General features: G+C 31.6%; 1 protein-coding gene across 2 annotated transcripts; it reads right to left on the bottom strand.

The window, feature by feature from the left end:
- Window positions 1-16985: 16985 nt before the first annotated feature.
- LOC143063841 (ceramide kinase-like protein) lies at window positions 16986-21335 on the bottom strand. 2 transcript variants are annotated; one of them, XM_076236247.1, is made up of 8 exons: window positions 21013-21335; window positions 20720-20890; window positions 20360-20482; window positions 19980-20043; window positions 19284-19651; window positions 18333-18542; window positions 17764-17948; window positions 16986-17483 (listed from the first exon to the last, which is right to left on the bottom strand). In XM_076236247.1, exons 1-8 carry the CDS (start codon window positions 21095-21097, stop codon window positions 17274-17276), a joined length of 1416 nt encoding a protein of 471 aa, XP_076092362.1. In that variant the 5' UTR covers window positions 21098-21335; the 3' UTR covers window positions 16986-17273. The 2 variants fall into 2 exon arrangements, with proteins under 2 accessions (XP_076092362.1, XP_076092354.1); XM_076236239.1 differs by having other exon boundaries at window positions 17764-17969; window positions 21013-21334.
- Between the last annotated feature and the right edge of the window lie 200 nt (window positions 21336-21535).

Below are 21535 nucleotides of genomic sequence, written 5' to 3'. Positions count from 1 at the left end.
TACGATCAATATGTTGTATCGGACAATGATCTTATGTTGTCCAGTGGTTTACCTTCTATCTGATCGATGTCACGCTGATCATACTTTTAAGACACGTTTTAAGATAGTATTATCAGGGCAATAAAAAAATGCTTACTTCATAATCCTGTGGCGGTGAAAAGTTGTCCATTTGTCTCATTTGCATCAACTTACGGACAAGTTTCTGATCGACTGTATGTTATGGGAGTCGTTGTTGAAGGTCGTGTGGAGGCTTAAAATTGCTTGCATCCATTTCATTTAACCGTTGAATTGTTTACATTATTCATTGCGTCGTCTATTATAGCCGACTTTACGGCATGGGTTTTTATCATCGTTGAAAGTCGTACAGTTGCCTATAATTAGGGTATGATTGCTTACATTTGCTTTATTTGAAATCTGTTGGATAGTATTAGTTGTCCCATTTGTAAGCATATCAAATCTCCTTATTTTTATGTAATCTCTAAAAACTTTTATTTGTCTCACATAATATGTTTACAAGTCTTAAGGTTTAAGCTGATACCGGTTCGATTCAGTTAGGTATTTTGTGGTCAAAGGGAAGTTCGATTAGAGAAGCTAAAGATTGAATGTCGAAAAGAGAAGCCAAAAATTGGACGTCAATAAGATAGGCCGTCAATTTGAGGATATTTTACTATGACGTCAGATTTGGACGTCGATTTGAGGAACGGATATATAATAAGAAGATATGTTATGTTCGCCAATGTGACAACAGTCCAAAAAATGTAGATTTAAGCAACTATATGTCACCGTCCTTCAACAACCATACCTAATAGTCTTATCATATTTAAAAGACACGACGAAAAATCATTGTCATATTAGAAACACAGATTCCTCCGGGACAATGATGTTTAACTAACAAACATTTTACAGCAGGTGTGTCAGACCAATAAGTTAGATGAGTCGTGTTGCAACCAGGGAGAGAAGAAAGCAATTCTAATGTATAGTCACGCAAACATACAATTCAAACCAAAAGTACTCAGTTAATCGATCAATTTGTAAACAAGAGAAATTACGTAATAGAATAGAATAATTTACTGTCTGACATTGAAGTTTTGCACTAAAGAAACAATCGAAAGTTCTATCTTAATTTTACAATGAAGCTTCCTTGTGATCCTTGCTTTTAACATTTTTTCTTTTGAAATTATCACTTCCATTTTCCTTAAATTCTCGCGCAGCAGTAACTAAGAACAAGTGAATGTGCTTAAAGTCTTTGTACATCTATACTCAAAATAAGGGCTGGTTGTATGCAATAATGCTAAAAAAGAAGTGGTTATCATTGGTATCAATTTGAATTAAGATTAAACACTTATCATCATACTAGCTTAAAGATCAATGCACATGAGGTAAATCAACAATGAAAAGAAATACATAGTGGGTCATGTTCACCAATCAAAACATTGCAGCTTTTCACACTTAAAACACCATTAAAAAAAACCAAAAACACGTTGAACGGATTAATTAAAAAAATATAGATATGACCTCTTTTAAGGAAAACTGAATATAGATTACAAAGATAAGATTGCAAATAAGACCCACGTCTTGTTCAATGTCGACCAGTCACCATATCGCATTAAACGATGCCCCTTCACGACAACTCATCATACAGCCTTAAAAAATGAACCCTTTCGGCCATTATCATTATAAAAATTATCACACAACAAAACTCTGAACAGTACTTAAGTTTAAGCAACACAAACCACACCAAAATTCGTTCTAAAGGCAAGCAAACACTACAAAGAAAACTTAACATTCAGCAACACAAACCCAACCCCAATAACACGAGACTAAACAAACCAATACACAGTAAACTGAAGGGTAAGCAACACAAACCCAATCAAAAGTAAAATAAACACCGAAAAACCTGAGACAACAACACGTTACACAGAAAACTGAAGAATGTGCAACACGATTTAAATAAATAAAAAACACAAACCCAACCAAATATTGCAGTGAACTAAGGTACACAAAGTCTAGTAAGAGAGCAAACGTCCATCATAAACATGATATTGTTTTACTTTTCCATACTTATGTAAAGAAATTATACAGAAATAAATTACTTGCTAAACTATCGAGATTTGATCTTAATGTAAACAAAATAGGATACGATGATAACAAAACGAAGAAATGTATAGCTGAACTTATTTAAAACTGTTTTCCGAAATAAATCTTCAATTTATTTAGACGAGATAAAACATATTATGAAATGGTATTAAAAAATTAGAAAGTTGATATTTTCACTGAATGTTTTGGCGTGATTTTTTTACTTACAATAATAACAACAGCTGTGAAAAATAATAATTTATCATAAAAGCAACATTCAATTAGAATTGTAAATGATATTTTCGAATGCAAAACACTTGCATTTGTTTCTGCGTAAATTATTATAGAAATCTGTTTATGTGAAAAGTAGAACATAGCAACTGGCTGTAAATTTAATAGAATAATTTTTTTTTAACAAGCTTTAAAAATCTGAAATGAAAATGTTATTAGATTAATGACCAAATAAACAAATCTACAACAGTTTTCTTTTGTAACTACACTTAGTTAGCAAGGAGGAGGTATGATAAAGTAACATTATATAATTTGGAGAAAGACAAACAACAATTCTAATTAAAACACGCAGTGGTTACTTCACAGACAAATGTTGTTTCTCAAATGCTGTTATACAAAATTTAAAGTTGACAAGATGGAAAAATCTTTTTTCGATTTAGGCCACCCCACTATGATAATGTCTACATCGATCGTACTCTTTATAAAGTAAAAATTTAATCATTAAAGATAATTGAACGCTATAACTAGGAAGAAATTGCGAGAATGTTTGCCAATACTTTTCTCCTTAATTCTGTTTTTTTGTAATTTACATTAGTAATAGTTATTCAGTTGAATGTTGTTTTCTTAAAGTACAGTGCAAATATTGCATGCTTATTCAGGACGTTATTTCAACACATCTCTTATTGAAAAAAAAATATGTTCATGACATAGCAAATTCATTATGTCCGTAATGATTAGTGTATATTGACTAATTAACATAGCATTGTTTCATTTGATAATCCTTATAAAGACTTAAGTTGATAACAGTATGGACACACAGCAAGACCTGGAAATAAGGTTAAGTAGATCATTAACCACATCGTATACCAAAACTATTTTATATGGTAAAAAATCGTATGCAATTATGTATTTCAACGTAACATGTAGCTAAAGATTGTTGTCAGAGAATTAGAAAAGTCCCATACACTCCTTTCTGCATCATTTAAGGAATGACTGTAATATTTTTTCTCTCTATGAAGAAATAACATAAAAAAAATGTGGTGCACACTAAACAACCCGCGTAGTGTGTTATTTTAAAGTGTCCAACACATTTTTTATGTTATTTCGAATAGTCAGAAAAAATATTAGTTTTTTCTTATTATTTAATTCTCAATTCAATTTTTAAACCTGAGAAAACCATGAAAAAACGTTGATGACGTCATGTTCACATGACTAAATTATGTCTATAGGCTAATAAACGAAACAACGTCATCCAATCAGAAGACGCGTTACATCCACAATTAAATCATTGAATGATAAACACAATGTTAGATGTAATTACCTGTTATGTTACATGTAGTACTAAATAAGTTCTCTACTTTATATACACTACATGTACACGTTTTTTTGTGTACTTGCATTTGTTTATTGGCTTAGCACAGTGCAATTATTGGAAATATTAATGTTTTGTGCAGTTCAATTTCTTTGTAAAATATATAGTGGCTCTCCAGTTATCAATTATTAAAATAGGTCATAACATTGAAATAACATATCATGCTAAAAAGTAAGAATATATGGTATGAATGTCATTATGACATAAAGGTAACTATCTACTTGAGTTCAAATATCTAAGATAATAAGAGTTACAGGGAAAAATCCCTTACAAACACTCAATCTACAGTTTCAGTCCTTCGACTCATTTTATATCCTGTTTAGGCGATATTGTATTTTTAGATAATATGATCAACAATATAAATTGTTGGACAGTACCTGTTTTTATTACTCTATCAGATATGTCTGTGCTTTCATACCCGTTTTGATCACTGTGAATAGTCAATATTGGTTTAAGTCTTTATGCAAGAGAATATGCTTCAATTTTAGTATCTACATTTAATTCAGTAATTGGTATGTAAATATCTAAATATAAAGGGTCATTTGTTTTGTAAATAAGGGTCATTTATCCTATTTTCTGTGAATTTGTCAATCCTTTTTTCTGATCGCAATTAGTAAAGACATCTACAGCAAAGTTTTGTAAGCTGGACAGAAAGATCTATAGAATTCAATTGGAAGACCATCCATACCCGCCATTTTATTAAGTTTTATTCTAAAACAGATTTTATACATTCCTCTTTTACGTCAATTTCATTGCTTTCATGTGTAGTTAGTTTGTAATTTATTTTTGTATTTTCAGTATAATTTCCAATTTCTTTTAATTTAAGCTTTGTTGATTTATATAAATTTACAAAATAATTTCTCCCCGTTTATAAAAGTTTACCCTGATCTTCGGTTATTTTCCCTTTACTGTTCCTTATAGCAGTTATGTTGTTTTTTTGTTTGTCTAGATTTTTCTAATCTCAAAAATATTTTTGATTTTTTTTCGCCTTTTTCTATCAAATCAACTCGTGATCTTAATTGTGCCCCTTTTATTTTATCTGAATATAGAGTTTGTAGCGTTTCTTCGATCTTTTATGTGTGGCAAATCGGTATTTTTTTCATCAAGGTTATTATCATGAATTTCATTCAAAAGTTTTACTTCTTCTTCTAGTTTTTAACGTCACCTCTTTTATGTTTAGCTTTTGATTTACAATGTTCTATAGTTTTATCTCTTACTTCTATTTTAAATAGATCCCACAAAATTGCTTAGCTTTTCCTATATCTTAATTTTTCATATTTATCAATTAAAGTTTTTATTTTTATTTTGTATATTTCGTCGTTATGAATACTGCTGTTTAATTTGAAATATCTGTTTCCTTTGTTTCCTTTACAATTATTAATTTTAAGTGAAATCGCTTAGTAATCTGCATTTTCAATTGTCTTATATCAGTGTTGAGTACTCTTGGTCTCACATATTGACTTACTGGAAAACAATCAATTCTACTAGCTACTTTATTATTTTTCTTCTCAGGGTATATTGGGTTTTATTTGGATTGATTGCTCTCCCGATATCAATAACTTTAAGTTTTTTTTATCAAAGATTTCAACCCATTTGTATTATTTTTTACTTTTTTTGCTGATCTTTTTTATTACTTTTTATATCCTTGATATTAATCGTTCCATTCATTTAATCCCCTATAATAAATGTATTTTTCAAGAGCGTCACTGATGAGTCTTATGTAGACGAAACGCGCGTCTGGCGTACTAAATTATAATCCTGGTACCTTTGATAACTATATATATTCAATCTTTTTTTAAAGAATATGTTTCTATCTTTACATGGGTTTGAGGCATACAGTTTTACAAAAGGAAATATATACAATTCTTCCCTCTTGGTCTACATCTATGAAATCATGCTTAATTATTTTGTTGATGTAAAACGAAACATCTTCTGATTGTGTTCTTCCAAAGAAATGATAAAATTATCCCGTATATTCTTTATCTATTGAATTAACCCCTAAAAATTTATAGAACATATATATGCAATAGATTAAAGGACAAAAACAGTATTTGACATATATGACAAATAGAAAAAACATATAAATATCTTCAATTACAGAATGAAGAGACAAAATGACAATCAATTGTGTATCACGGTGACAGTTTTAGCCTTGACTCTTTGAATTGCTAGTATAAATACATTTACACAAATACATTTAATATCTGACACATTGACCGACTTTAATAGGTTTCCACCTATTTCTATATTTAGAATCGTTTACTGGTAAAATATATTAACCTTCACATGTAAAACAACTGCACGAGGATCGACTTTAATAATTTAACATGCCTTACATGGGAATGGGAATATTTACAGATATTTATAAAAGTACAAACCATTTGTTCAGTAAGTTAAGGGTAAATAGAATAGAGATTGTATTTGAAAGGGAATGTTCTAATATATCTTATCTTGAACCAATGTTTTTGAAGATTTGCTGGAGTCAGTTTGTCTGTTGTGATATTCAACTGTAGTAACAAACTGCTCTTTTCTCTTGTTTTGGTACTTATCGTGTATCGTGTTTCTTGTGGTTAGTACTTCGCTTTAGGGTTAGTAATGAAAGGCGTTGTGTTCATATCAAATTGTATTCAAGTTATGTTCAAGGCAACGTTACGTAAACAATAGGCAACGTAAACAATAGGTAACGTTAGTGACGTTAGTTACTTAGTAAATGTACAGCGACTAATACTTGACACTGGGGGCGCCGAAAAGTGAAAATTAATCTAAAATTATGAAAAAGAAATTAACATACAAAGTGTGAAATGATAATTAACTATTTAAAGTCCATGTAAATAAATAGAAATTGTTAAACTGTCTATTCACTATGATCATTATCAAAATTACGGCGCTCTTGATACCAGTAAGTATATTGTCATGAAAGTATTAAGTCCATGTTTGAATCTTTAGCTTGGCTTCAGTTTTACTCGGTGCTCTGTCTCCGTGGATTTTCATTATTCCTGGTTCCCTGCTAAATGTGTGAATCCTACCATTGTTCTTCATTGTGTTGCTTTTTGAATGATACGTCTCAAAATAGTCTTTGTTAAATTTCATTGAATTGTCAGATACTTCTCCCATTGATTCGATTTTCCCAAAACGTTTCAAATCGACTTCTTCTGTCTTGTGTTGTAACATGAAAGATGAGGATGTGGGTCCAGCTGAGTCTTTCATTGGTCCAGAAAGTAGGTATCCGAGTTTTGATTCTACTGCGGTCGGGCCTGGTCCTCGGATAACTGTGTCTTCTACGATATCCCAGTAGTAATCCGAACCTATTAAAAATGAAATCCTGAATTTATCCATGTCGCTCACAGGGTGCGCTAATGTAAGTCCACTGAGGTAAGGCAGTTTAGCAGCATTGTATGGCATGCGATTGTGTAATGGGGCTGCGATAGTAGGGACAATAAATACTTCCATTGGTATTTTCTTCCCATTCTGAGTTTGTAAATCTATTACGGCAATGTCCAAATATCGTATATTTCTGTTTTCATCTCCAAATGCTGCTAGGCTAACTGTCGAGGTTCCATTCGGTTTTAATTGCAATTCAGCGGCTAATTCCTCGCTAATAAACGACTTCTGAGATCCTTCATCTAAAAGAATATTAGCGGTAGCTGACCTGTCATCTACCCAAACTGGTGAAATGGCTGTCTTTAATAAAATGTCTGTCCTTGGTTTAATGTTCAATGTCGACGTGTAACATGTTAATGCATCATTTTCGCTCTCTACTGTACTTACTATGGTGTTTTGCGGTAAAGATTTTTCTGTACTTACGCTTACGCTTTCCTTTTCTTGATTCTTATTACTGTCACAAAGACTTGTGTGGTGCTTGTTATCACATTTTCTGCATCTAAAACGCGAGCGGCATTCTGAAACTTTATGACTTCCAAAGCAACTGTAACATACTTTTTTCTGTTCAATGATAGCTAAGCGGCTCTCTCTGTCTACAACACTGGTACATTCGACTGACGAATGCGATTGTTTGCAATAAATACAGGTTTTGGGTTTGAACTGATTTATTACATATTGAGGTCTTGCAGTGATTTTGGGTTCAACTGTTGTGTGAAATGACGCTGTGGGTGTGAAACTGTCTAATTTATCTGAATTACCAGTTTCCTGAACGTACATCTCTTTGCCGATTGCTTCTCTAAGGGACCTTATATCCCAATTCCGTTTCCCGTGTTCTCTGGTCATAAGTTTTCTCATTTCATCGGGTAGTTTTCCAAATATAATTGGTACTAAAAGTGATCCGAATGTGTCTTGCGATTGTCCGAGCGATTCTAATCCCCTTATGCACGATTCCATTTTATCGTAAAATGTCCTTATGCTGTGCGGTGTAAGTGACGGATGCGAAAGTTCTAGTAGATTCTGCATGTACGCGTTTATAATTGTTTGTGTCTGTCCATACCTCTCCTTTAACAATATAATTGCGTGTTCATAGTTGGCGTTTGATAGAGATAAACCGGATATGCATTGTGCGGCTTCACTGTGTACCTGAGATTTGAGATAGCTGAACTTTTGTATATTTGTCAAAGAGGGATTGTGATGAATGGTTGTCTCAAACGATTCCCAAAATGTCTGCCATGTTAATATGTCTCCCGTAAAGTTTGGTAGATCAAGCTTCGGTAGCTTGTGATAGAAGTTTGTTGCTGTTGTTGGGTTTGCATTCGTATAAACGGAGTTGTTATCTACGGAAAATACATTTTCTGAATGGTTTGAATTATGATTTGCAATACTTGTTGACGGAAAATTTGATGAATCAAGTGTATTGGCTATTGGAACATAAGTTGTTTCACTCACCGTTTGCTGAAATGGGGTTGTTTTGTTTCCAGAAACTATGTCCTTGAATCGGCGAATGGCGACTTCCATATTCATTGCATAATCGTCCGCGTCAAGAATTTCTTGTTCCATGTCTTCTAATTCGGTTCCATCTAAGATCTGTGAGTCTAAAGATTCAAGCAGGTTCCTCTTCTTTGTAAGGTTGTCTGCGGCAGCCGAAAGTTCTTCATGTCCAATATCTTCTTGCGAAATTCTTTCCTTCGTTCTATTAATTAATCTTGTAACTGCACTACGGTGACCACCACGAATTGCTTTTAATTTCTCCATGGGTCACGGCACCAATATCGTGTATCGTGTTTCTTGTGGTTAGTACCGAAGAGAGCATGATGACATTCTACAAAGAATCGAGAGAATTATTATCCAGAGGAGGATTTAACTTGAGGTCTTGGACGTCGAATAATGCAAAATTACGACAAGTTGCAGCAACGGAGAATTCCCTGGATAAAAGCAAATCTGTAAAAATACTCGGTCTGTTATGGAACGTAGATAAAGATACAATTTCGTTTCAAGATAGTATAAAATTGGACCAGGACAGATGTGTAACGAAAAGAGAAAAACGCTTTTCTATAATTAAACAGACCACAATATCGTGTATCGTGTTTCTTGTGGTTAGTACTTCGCTTTAGGGTTAGTAATGAAAGGCGTTGTGTTCATATCAAATTGTATTCAAGTTATGTTCAAGGCAACGTTACGTAAACAATAGGCAACGTAAACAATAGGTAACGTTAGTGACGTTAGTTACTTAGTAAATGTACAGCGACTAATACTTGACAGTACTGGTGTTCAGAATTCCCAATAAATTTAGCAATTGGACCTTTTGATTCTTCTTTTGGCTTGTGTTTCGTTTCGTCTTTTTGTCTTTCTTTTTCTTTGTTTTACACAACTGTAAATCAAAATCATTTTCTGAAATAATGACTTTATTGACATATTTTTTTGTTTCTGTTATTACTTTTGTCATGTTAGCGAATATATCTAAATAATAAGTTATTTTCAAATTTTTCAAAGATACATTTTGACCACTATATTTATTTCGTTTCTGTGTAATTCAGTTACTGCCAACCGAACATCTCCTGATATTTAACCATATTTAAACAAAACATTTCATCTATGGTAACCGTATATAAAGACATCCGGTATGATAATATTCAAATATAGCTGTTAATGGTATTCATAGGTTTGTATATTACTCAGTGGTTAGTGTATTGTTACTATTGTGCTTGTAAACTGGGGTTTAAACTCTCTCAATCATTTCTCTGGCCTCATTTTGAATTGCTGCCTCGTTTGATATATTTGACCTATCATTTTATATGTGTTTGATGAATACCATTAAGATTATTGTCTTGGTCTCAAGTGTTGCTGATTAAGTGAATTCAAGAAGTGCTTGTTCGTATTGTCCCAAATTCGTGTTTTTTCAGATGAAGTAACGCGTTCTCATTGCGTTGGTGTCTAGTGTTCGTGGTGATGTTACATCCTTGAAGGATATGTTCTCGATGTTAAAGGGCCTGGTGTACCTGATAAATCTTCAAGAAGTTATTTTCTAGGTAATGTCATTATTCATCATCTTAATACCGTGTTAATGTTTTCTTTAATAATTTTTCTTTGTAAATAATTACATTCACTGGTTTTGTATAATTTTGGTAATATCGATTTGGCCTTGCTCGGTACTTATTCATACCTTCATTGTGTTATTGTTCTATGGTGATTTGTTTGTATTCTTATCTTTCCATTTTTGCTTATATGCTTTGGGTATATACATTTTTGTTTTTCTTTGCTGCATATTTTGTTTTATAGTGATTAAGATTTGAAAAAAAACTGTTAACCTATTTTTAAAATTTCTACCATCTATATCTGTTTGTTTTGTTCACACTTTGTTGTCAATGTTATGAAATTTTATGCGACTGTCATAGAAGGGAGAGGTGTAATCCACCATTTTCTACATCAGAAAATGTCTGTACCAAGTCAGGAAGATGACTGGTTATCCATTCGTTTGATGTGTTTGAGCTTTTGATTTTGCCGTTTGATTAGGGCATTTCCATGTCAAGTTTTCCTCGGAGTTCGATATTGTGTTATTTTGCCTTTTGGGACCATGTTTGAAATCCTTTGAAACATCCCCGAAATCAACACTTGGTGAGAGACGTCTCGAATATAAATTGGAATACTATGGGACATGTTTTTGTCGTACAGTACGTTTTGATAATTACAAAGGGGGATCAAGGCGGCATAGGTTTCCCAGGCCTACCAATTTGTAAGGAAAATGTGTTTGATTATATAGGGAATCACTGAAGTATGACTGTCGCGAGCTCCCTCTTATGACAGTCATTGCCTTCCTTTATAAAGAGTTCCGGATCCCCCACTGTTTTCTTTATAGAGCAAGTAAAATGTAACGCTACATGTCACGTATTATCGAGGGAAAAAAACAGAAAAAAAAATAAAGAAAAAACCCCCAACCCAACCTAAAAAGGGTTTGATCTGTATTGAATTGTTTATTTCAACATAGTAATTTCATAAATAAAATTAACTTATTACAGATACATGAGTAAAAAACAACTATAAACAAAATAGTTTCAGTGCTTTCACTTTACTTAAGATGTACGTACGGGCCCGTACTGATAAAGCGTTTGATTTCCAATAAAAGACCCATTATTGGAATATTCAGTACAGTGATTTTTATATTAAGCAATTACAATATTATAAACAAGAATGTGTCCTAAGTATACGGATGCCCCATCCACATTATCATTTTCTATGTTCAGTGGACCGTGAAAATGGGGTAAAATCTCTAATTTGGCATTATAATTAGAAAAATCATATCATTAGGAACATGTGTACAAATTTTCAAGTTGATTGGACTTCAACTTCATAAAAACTACCTCGACCAAAAACTTTAACCTTAAGCGGGACAGATGGAAGAACGGACGGACGAACGGACAGAAGAACGGAAGAACGAACGAACAGACGGACCCACAGACCAGAAAACATAATACCCATAAATGGGCCATAAAAACAATACACAACAAAACTGAAAACATGAAACATAATTTGAATTATATACACAGTCACATTATTCACCATGCACCAGAGGCAGGAGAAGAAAACGGGAATTTGCTATGTTCCATTTTGGTACTCAGAGCCATATATAAGTCTGTCGTGGTCGACAAAACAATACGAATTTGCTTCCTTTATTACGCATCACTTCCATATTTAGATGTACCGTTAATATTAAACAGGAAAGATGTTGTTAACATACAAGTGGCAATAAGTATTGTAGGTTCAGCATTTAATAACAATTTCCTGATCCTGATTGTTTGGTAAATTGCACCAGACAAACAGAACCTATAACTAAAATACCTATACGCAAATTATATATTTAGATTTACGGTGTTAAGGGGAAAAGAATGATGCATGACTTTATACTATTTTTGAAAGATCGATTTACAGACACACTATTTTTTTTCTAAAAAACCATACATATACCAGGAATTATATACATTATTATGGATTTAAATTATTTAGCATCTGCTACACGTATCATTTATTTTTATCTATGAACAGTTTGTGTTAAAAAAGTATACATAAAAAGAGAGAAAACATCAATGGGGACCATAAAAAAAAACCAACCAGACAACGACAAGGCTTTAATTATCCTTCACTCATGGGGTGTCAAGATAAGATAAGAACAAAAGTTACTTCATCAGAAAATAAGAAAAAACATGCTGATAATTCATAGAGCAAAACGTGATAGACATTCCTGAAACTTGAAGGAGTTACAAAGATAAGCAACCAACAACGCTCAAAACTAAAGTGATTGCGGTACTTCTTTCGTGCTCCTTTTTTTAAATATTTTTTTGGTGTTCCTATTTTTAAATATTTTTTTGGTGTTCCTATTTTTAAAAAACAAGCTCGAGTCTACCAGATGAAAGAAAATTCATTAGAAAATAATAAATAAAAAATTACAGTTTGAAAATCCACATTATTCAGTAATTGATACAAAAATAACAAATTCAAAGGTAGTCACAAGTTTATCACGTCAGTCTATTATGATAAATCTAAACTATTAAGATGTAATATATAAATATATAATTATATAGATAGCAATGAAGTGTTTGAAATACCAAATATAACTACGCGTTCGAAAATCTTTTAGATAAATCACAATGTATTACACTTTCTTATAAATAAATGCCTGATTAAAACCAAAGAAACAGATACTGCATTTTTTGTTTGTTTTACAAGTTGCAGTCTTTTTATAATTTAAAACACATAACGGGAAACTTTAAGGCAAAAAAAAAAAATAAATAACCTTCCAATATTTCTTTTTTTGGTTAACATCCACTCTTATCAAAATCTTTTAGAGTACATACAATCTAACTCTCTTTTATATTGTAATAGTATTAAAACATTTGAATTTTCTACACTTTATACTAGTATTCCACATTCCAAACTAAAAGACAAATTTAGAGAGTTCAGGGGCGGATCCAGCCATTTTAAAAAGGGCTGGGGGGGGGGGGGTTCCCAACCCAGGACAAAAGGGGGATTTCCAACTATATGTCCCCATTCAAATGCATTGATCGTCCAAAAAAAGGGGGGTTCCAACCCCCGGAACCCTCCCCCTGGATCCGCCACTGGAGTTGGTATTGCTTTGTTTCATAAAAAAAGAATGGCCAACGAAGATACAATTATTTTGTCTTAGGAAGGAATAAATCCTACTTTGTAAAAGATCACTCTGATTCAAACAACAAAATCTCTGAAATTGACATTATCAAGATGCTTGATTTCCTGATTGACATTATATTTGTTACGTTCGAAGGACGTGTTTTTCAACAGTCTATCGACATTCTAATGGGAACGAATTGTTTCTTTAATTATTATGAGACTGACTGCACAAAGAAACTTCTTAGGACAAAAAGAGAAGTTAGCAATATCCTTTAACTCTACGTTCCGCTATATAGATGATGTTCTTTCACGAACACTACAAAAGTCAAAAAGTCTGAAAAGACCAGTTTTTGTCTGAATTTGCATGAATTTTTACTGGACATTTTTAATTTGTCTAAATCATTTTAAAAAGTTCTTGACATAGTATGAATTTGTCTAATAAGGTTCTTGATTTTTCTTGACAAGTGTCTTGACAGTATGAACATTGTCTTAAAATTTCTCGACACTTCCTGTATCATCTGATAAGAGTCTGGATTAGTCTCGACGAATTCTTGACTGTCTTAAATTTGTCTCGATCTGTCTTGACATATTCTTGACATTCTTAATAATGTCTCGATTTGTCTTGACATATTCTTGACATTCTTAATAATGTCTCGATTTGTCTTGACATATTCTTGACATTCTAAAAAATGTCTGAATATGTCTCGACACATTCTTTACAGTCTTAAATATGTCTTGACACTATCTCAACAGTATAAATTTCGCCTTAAAATGTGAACAGACTTATTCTGCACTGTTTATGACATTCTATTGCTGTTATATATTTACTATTACTAAACTAAACTTTGAAGAATCAATGATTAATTTGGTATAGTAAGATACCCTTTTGGTGCAACTAAGTTGGAATAACCCCCAATGTAGTTTAATTTTGATTTATTTTTATTAAACGTTTAATAAATTATTTTCACTTGGAATATAAGTTAAGGTTACTGACAAACAGTATTTCGATATTTGCCGTTCGCAAAACTGCCAGTCAAATTTGCTTTACTAAAATAGGTGTCTTGTAGGCAGTTACAATGGACCCATTATAAATACATTTTTTTTATTATTCCTGGAGAAGTTAATATTTTTCTTTTAATCTTTGGGAAATATTCAAAATTTTTTTATGTTAAAATAATTTCATAATTTTCATGAAGAAAATCAATTTTAATTCCTTTTTTTTTCATTTACATCTATGAACAAAATCTTAAAATTGGTTTGGCATAGTAGGTCAACTTATAAGCTTATTACTGGCAAAGCAGTAATTTCTATTTGACAGTTGCATGTAATCTGGTGTGTGGAATATCTTAAATTTATTGGAACATCCTGTCCATGTGTAATACTTAATATATATTCCAACGGATGACATTACACAAATTTTCTTCTGTTAAATGAATCATTTGTATATCATCATAATTTACTATTTCAATAAACCATATGTTGGTACAATAATTATTTACCATATAAAAATTGAATATTATGAATGTAGAATGAAATATGTCTACAGTATGATTGGTTTTAATCATTTAATTTGTAAAATTAAGTAATCAAAATTTGTAATTATTTAAAAACCAATTTGCAATTGTTTTATATCAACACACCCACATTTGAATTATTTTATACATTAGATTTCATAGCCATATTTGCATTTGTAAAGATATTTATTTACCCAAATTTTCATTTATTTTACATGCCCATTTTTTATTATTGAAGTGTAACTTGAAACAACAGTATATTATATAAAGAGAAATACATATTAAAGTTATATCATGAATATTGGTCATGATTTGTAAAACTCAGAACTGTCAAGTAAATTTAAGACACAATTCAACATTTTCAGAATATGTCAAGCCATACTGAGAAAAAAAACAGAATGTCGAGAACATGTCGAGAAATTTCAAGACAGTATTCAAATGTCAAGAATTTGTAAAGACATTTTAAGACAATATTCAGAATGTCGAGAATAAGTCAAATAAATTTCATACAAATTTGATATAAATGAGAATTCGTCAAGAAAAATTAAGACACAAGTCATACTTTTGGAGAATGTCGAGTAAAAGTTCATGCAAATTAAGACAAAAACTGGTCTTTTCAGACTTTTAGACTTTTGTAGTGGAAATAATTTAAAATTTGGTGACTATGTCGAACGCATCTATCCCATTGAACTAGAAATAAAGGATTCAACAGATACAGTTAAGTCGGACTCATTTCTTTACTTACATCTAGAAACTGACAATGATATTCCTGTGCTTGCATTCCCTATCATGGTTTTCTTGATAGAGGGTTGTTGCTCACCAGGAAGCTATTAAATCAAGAGTTCCAAATGGTGAAGTTGAAATCATCTCTTTGTAAATTCTACGGACGCCATCACGAGTTGGTTGACCGTTATGGAATAACCGTTTCACAAATGATATCGGATATGTTCCTTATGTCGTAACTACAATCCCCTTCCCTTTTATAAATAAGACCTACCGAATTAGACTATTTACCGGATTTGTTATCTCATAAGCGACGGGTGCCACATTTGGAGCAAGATCTGCTTACCCTTCCGGAGCACCTGAGATCACCCCTAATTTTTGGTGAGGTTCGTGTTGTTTATTCTTTAGTTTTCTATGTTGTGTCATGTGTCATATTGTTTATCTGATTGTCCTGTTCATTTTTAGCCATGGCGTTGTCAGTTAATTTTCGATATATTAGTTTGACTGTCCCTCTGGTATCTTTCGTCCTTCTTTTATCACCTAGAGCTACATGTACAGTTTAAGACACGACTACAATAGTTGTCTTCAAAATTACCATTTGTACGTTTTTCTGTTCTTTATATGTTTTCTGTTGAAATAGGAAGAATGATTTGATTACCATTCCGTTATTATCAATGACGTTTTTGAAGTTCACATTACCCAAAGTTTTTGTTTTCTTGTTGTCAGGAAGTCTAAGGGTGATATGTCTGGTCGGACGCATACATCTGATATTTTGGTTGGTCGTATATATCTTCTTTTTGGTCGGTCGCATATATTTGTTTTGCTGGTCCATAGTATTCATCTGGTTTTTTTTATCCACAGTATAAATCTGTTTCTTTTTGGCGTATGTATACATTTGCCTTTGTTGGTTGGACGTATACATCTGTTTAGTTAGTTGGTATCATTGAGGCATAGCGTTAAATCGTGTAGTTATGTCCTGATTGTGGCATTGATGTTCGAAATTTACTAATCACATTATCTAGTATTGTATTATTTCACTTTTTATTTTGTAGACTTTTTCCGTACCTTGTTTAAATCCTTTTAGATAAAAAAGGATGAATATTGAGTACCTTCACCATTCAATACTTCTAGACAAAAGGACCTTTTTGAGCATGGCAAGACATTGCATATAGCTATTTGTCTTTTGCACACAGCTGTTTAAAGACCCGACAAACAAGATACACATTTAGTATTGTGTGGTAATGTTGTTGTCCCGGTTACGTTTACCCTACATCTCAGAATATTAATTGATTTAAGGTTGGCAAAGACAGTGAACCAAAACATCACACAAGTTAGAAAAAAGACAAAAGTCAATCCGCCAGAATTATTATATAAAATAAAATTCGAATGACAAAATTTCCACTTAGATTCTTGAAAAAGCCAAAATCTAGCTATCTACCCAAAAAGCTTAGCTATAAAATGAAAAACAGTAACGAACACCGCAAAACAAAATCGAACAGAATATGATATCTGAGTATTGATACAAACTATTGATACTGATAATAACGTTTCATTTCGTACAATTTTTATTTGAAAACAAAATGCAATCGAAGTCATAGTTTTTAGTTCATCAACAGAACAACTTGTAAAACTCATGACCAATTATATGTTTTCAGCAATTATACATCAACGCTTCTAAATCCACTAACCTCCATGTATTCTGCTTACTGATTATATGTCAGATTACGATGGTATATCTTCTCTGAGCAAATCATACTGGCACCCAGTGTGAAAGATCGTTCTAAATATGACTGTTTATGTCAAATTGATAAGTCACGACATATGGGGTTGTCGTCTCAATCTGCAAAGTCTCCAAAAAATTTCACTGCGTTTTTGTGCAATTTGACATTGAATACTGGTTCTTTTAAACGGATACATTCTCCATCACAGTTGATATAATAGTCTTTCTGAAGGGCCTTGTTGTTACCAGCTGTATTTACAGTTGCATTAAGCAACTTGACTCTGTAACCAGATACTTCATGTTTGCTGACGAACTTGTAGTCATACTGCAAACAAAAGATACATTATATATTTATCAATGAAATGATAAAATTTATCAAGAACAGTAGCAATATAATAATTGACAATTATGTATTTTTTGTTTAATTTGGGCATCATTTGTTTAAACAATAACATTAACGTTTACATTGCTTCAAATCAACACATGTTATGACATATGATAAAATTATTCTTATAATTTGTCTGCATGTAAAATAATTTGTTTTTCAGGTCAACATTATTGAAATGATTTGTGATATTTTACTCTATTAAACGAATGATACATACACAATCTAGTTTTTCATTTTTAACTTTAGTTAGCTGAGACACGTGGTCTGGCAATGTACATTTGTGTGTAGTATACACCATCAGGGAATTTTGACCAAAATGAGGCATCATTCTACCGGACTTTTCTTTCATCATAATAGCATGGGAATCGACGGCATATATCCTGCCTTCTTCTTTTACCAAATCTGGAAACAAAATGGTCTTATCTAAAAAAATAATAATATTGATTTATTCATTATATACTAAGTAAAAAAGATTAGCAAACAATACTTTTAATTTTATACTTCAAAAATAAACTACACTTTTGTAAACATACATGTATCAATATTGTACCTTAAAAATAAATCATGAGGTCTATTTTTTACTTCGACAAACAGATTTATTTAAAATCCATTTCTGCAACTCCGAAAGTTTGAATTCGATATTTTTAATCAAAATATATGCTGCAAAACTTAATTAAGATGTTGTACAACATACATAATTCTAATAACATATATTGTTTTTCTTATTATAAAGCTAAATTATGAATTCAAAATATAATTATGCTAGTGCAAAATTTACATATATACCTTCATTAACAGAATTTTCTTTCTGCAGATCGGAAGAAGATTTAGTTCTTTGCTTTCTCTGTAACTTTGACTGTGATACAGAGCCATTTGGTAACGAGACCTGTCTCCCATATAAACGTGCTTGTTTGGGCTTTTCATTCTGTGTTAAAGGATAGTATTCTACTTCTACGTCAAACTCTCTCCTCTTCAACATACTTCCCAATGGAATTACTACAAGGGAAACATGCAGATAACACAGAAGTTAGACATAATAAATCTTTTTTTAAAATTGTTTTATTTTACAGGAAATACATTTTATGAGAGGCAACTGTTGGATAATTTTACACTACATATTCTATGAGAGGCAACTGTTGGATAATTTTACACTACATATTCTATGAGAGGCAACTGTTGGATAATTTTACACTACACATTCTATGAGACGCAACTGTTGGATAATTTTACACAACATATTCTATGAGAGGCAACTGTTGGATAATTTTACACAACATATTCTATGAGAGGCAACTGTTGGATAATTTTACACTACACATTCTATGAGACGCAACTGTTGTATAATTTTACACTACATATTCTATGAGAGGCAACTGTTGGATAATTTTACACAACATATTCTATGTAAGTGATTATGTTCTCTTTAATGTCGGCCTATATGCTCATGTCATATTCTTATATGTTCCGTATGTCGTAAGTACAATCCTACATGCAGTTTGAGTTTGAATGTCCCTCAATTATCTCTTTCTGGGATACGTTTAAACACCAATTGGGAAAACATTCTTGTAAAAAAATGACAATTAAAAGGAAAACACAATACTGTCAAATTTTACTTGAAAAAGAAAAGTGACGTACTATTTTTACAAAATAGTAATAACATGAAGTAACAATGACAAAAATAGAGGTAAAGGTTAATTAATTAACAATATTTACTAAAAAATAAATAAAATGGCTTACTGTTGTATCGGGAAGGTCCCATCCATCTAAACTTTTCACAGTCGTGCATCATATCACCAAACAGTCCAAATCCAAGAACTAAGGCTGAGTAGGATAACAAATGTCTTCCTGCATGCACACTGACAATATTGGAATCAACATGGTTTCCTAATAAGATATGCAAAACAGCAGTACGTGCGCATCTCGTTCCATGGAGATATTGAACGATGACGTCACCGGAGCCTGCTGGAATGATGCCAATAGGAAGAACAGACGAAACAATATCAGCGTTGTGATTATCAAGGTTTACACTGTTGTCTTGTTGTATCCTCTTGACCAATCCGTTCATACACTCACAGTATAGTCCATCGCCTCCTACTGTGACAATCCTATAAAGTAATGTAACTTAATTAATGAAAGGTATACATCTATAAAGGCCATTCTGATCTATTAAAATATCGCATAACAAAGAACTGAAGGTAAATGTCTAAACAATAACGGACTTTCTGATCTATCTAAATATCAACCTACAAAAATCTGCAAATATCATAGTCAAAATAGTGCAGCTTTTATTCCAATTTTTTATATTTTGTTCTTTATGTAAATTGAATAAAGTATTTGCGTCTTTCAATAAGTAAACTGGTATTGAATGTTTTTTTTATATACTGATCCACTTTAACAAGTAGTATCTTTAATTAATTTATTCTCTACACGTACCCGTCTATCTTTGAAAGATCGTAGTTCTTTAAAATCTCCGTGGGTTCATTCTGTCTATTTGTTACTGAAAGAAAATTATAAGAAAATTTAAACAAGTCACTATAAAAAAAAATCTTATATTATATATAACTCATGATAATATATGATTGCCAATGACACAACTATCGACTAAAGTGCAAATGAAGTAAATGTAAGCAATTATAGGCAACCGTAACAATGAGAAAGCCCCGTAACAATGAGAAACTCTCATACCGTATGGTCGTCTACCGTTAACATATTTGTAAAATATACAAATGAATAGGACACAATTTGATACTAGTTTTACCTTACTGATTTAAGCCTTGTATAAATATTGTCAATAGTTAAAAAGCCAAACTTACCAATTATGTCCAATTTAACATCACAAAGTTGAAACAGAGAATCTGCGATCTTCTTATACACCTTAATTCCCTTCTTCTTTCCCGCATTAGGATTGATAATTACTAACAAATTTTTTGGACGACCTGTAGTAATAAAATATGCATGTTTTAATATTCAGTTATATAATCAAATAATTTTTTTTTACGATTTTTTTTATAGCTAAAATTATAATATACAATGTATATATGTATGTTTACCTAAACAAATAAAGTAAATAAACAATTATAACTTCTAATCAACCAAATTTATTGGAACATGCCAGATAAAAAATAAACCCGACCATTGTTTAAACATTGAAGAGTGCATTTTGACGGAATTACCTTTGAATTTAGCATCCAAATCACAATACAGATTTTGTATATCCTCAAAGTCAGCATTCAGAGAGATCGTCTTCATATTTAAAGTTTTGTTCTTCTTCTTCTCCACATAATAAACGGTCAAGTTTCCATCTTTCTTAGTCACCTTCAACATGTGGCGAATTTCAATTGATACTGAAAAAAATATATGTAAGTATTAAAAAAATATAGAAACATCAGATGAAGAAACGCAAATAAAAACAGATGATTTATAAAGTATTTTTTTAATTTAGCTTTCATATCCTTAAGCTTCTTACCAAGTATATCATTATCTGGTGTTGCTACAGTCATGACTCCCTCACATAAGCTTACGTCGACGGATTTGTGACCAAAATGAAACATTCTTATTTGTTGTACAATTATAAGCAAGTACGATTTTAAAATGAAGTGGCCACGAAAAATAAGTTACATATATGTGACAAGTCGGTGATTTCCAGATTTAAAAATAGAATTTGATCCGGAAAACCTATATAAACCATTACTTAGAATGCAATTGTGGGAGTAGTAAACCGGATATATTTAACAGTTGAATATATGCACAAAATATACACACGTGTAAGCATTAATTTTCTTTCATTAAGAAATAATTATTATAACTGTATATGGTTGTTGAAAAAAAAGAAAGTGAAATAAAAACTAAAATATCAGGAAAAATAAACATTGATACAGGCCAGTGTATTGTATAAACAGTTTACTTAACCTTTTAATATACTAGTTGTTAAAAGTATCTATAAATCTTAAGGTTATAGTTTCTCTCTATCTATACTAAATAATGTTTTT

This window comes from Mytilus galloprovincialis, chromosome 1 (assembly GCF_965363235.1).
Source record: "Mytilus galloprovincialis chromosome 1, xbMytGall1.hap1.1, whole genome shotgun sequence".
Taxonomy (NCBI): domain Eukaryota; kingdom Metazoa; phylum Mollusca; class Bivalvia; order Mytilida; family Mytilidae; genus Mytilus; species Mytilus galloprovincialis.
The sequence above is the reverse complement of the archived record's forward strand: the minus strand, read 5'-3'. Positions and strand labels throughout refer to the sequence as shown.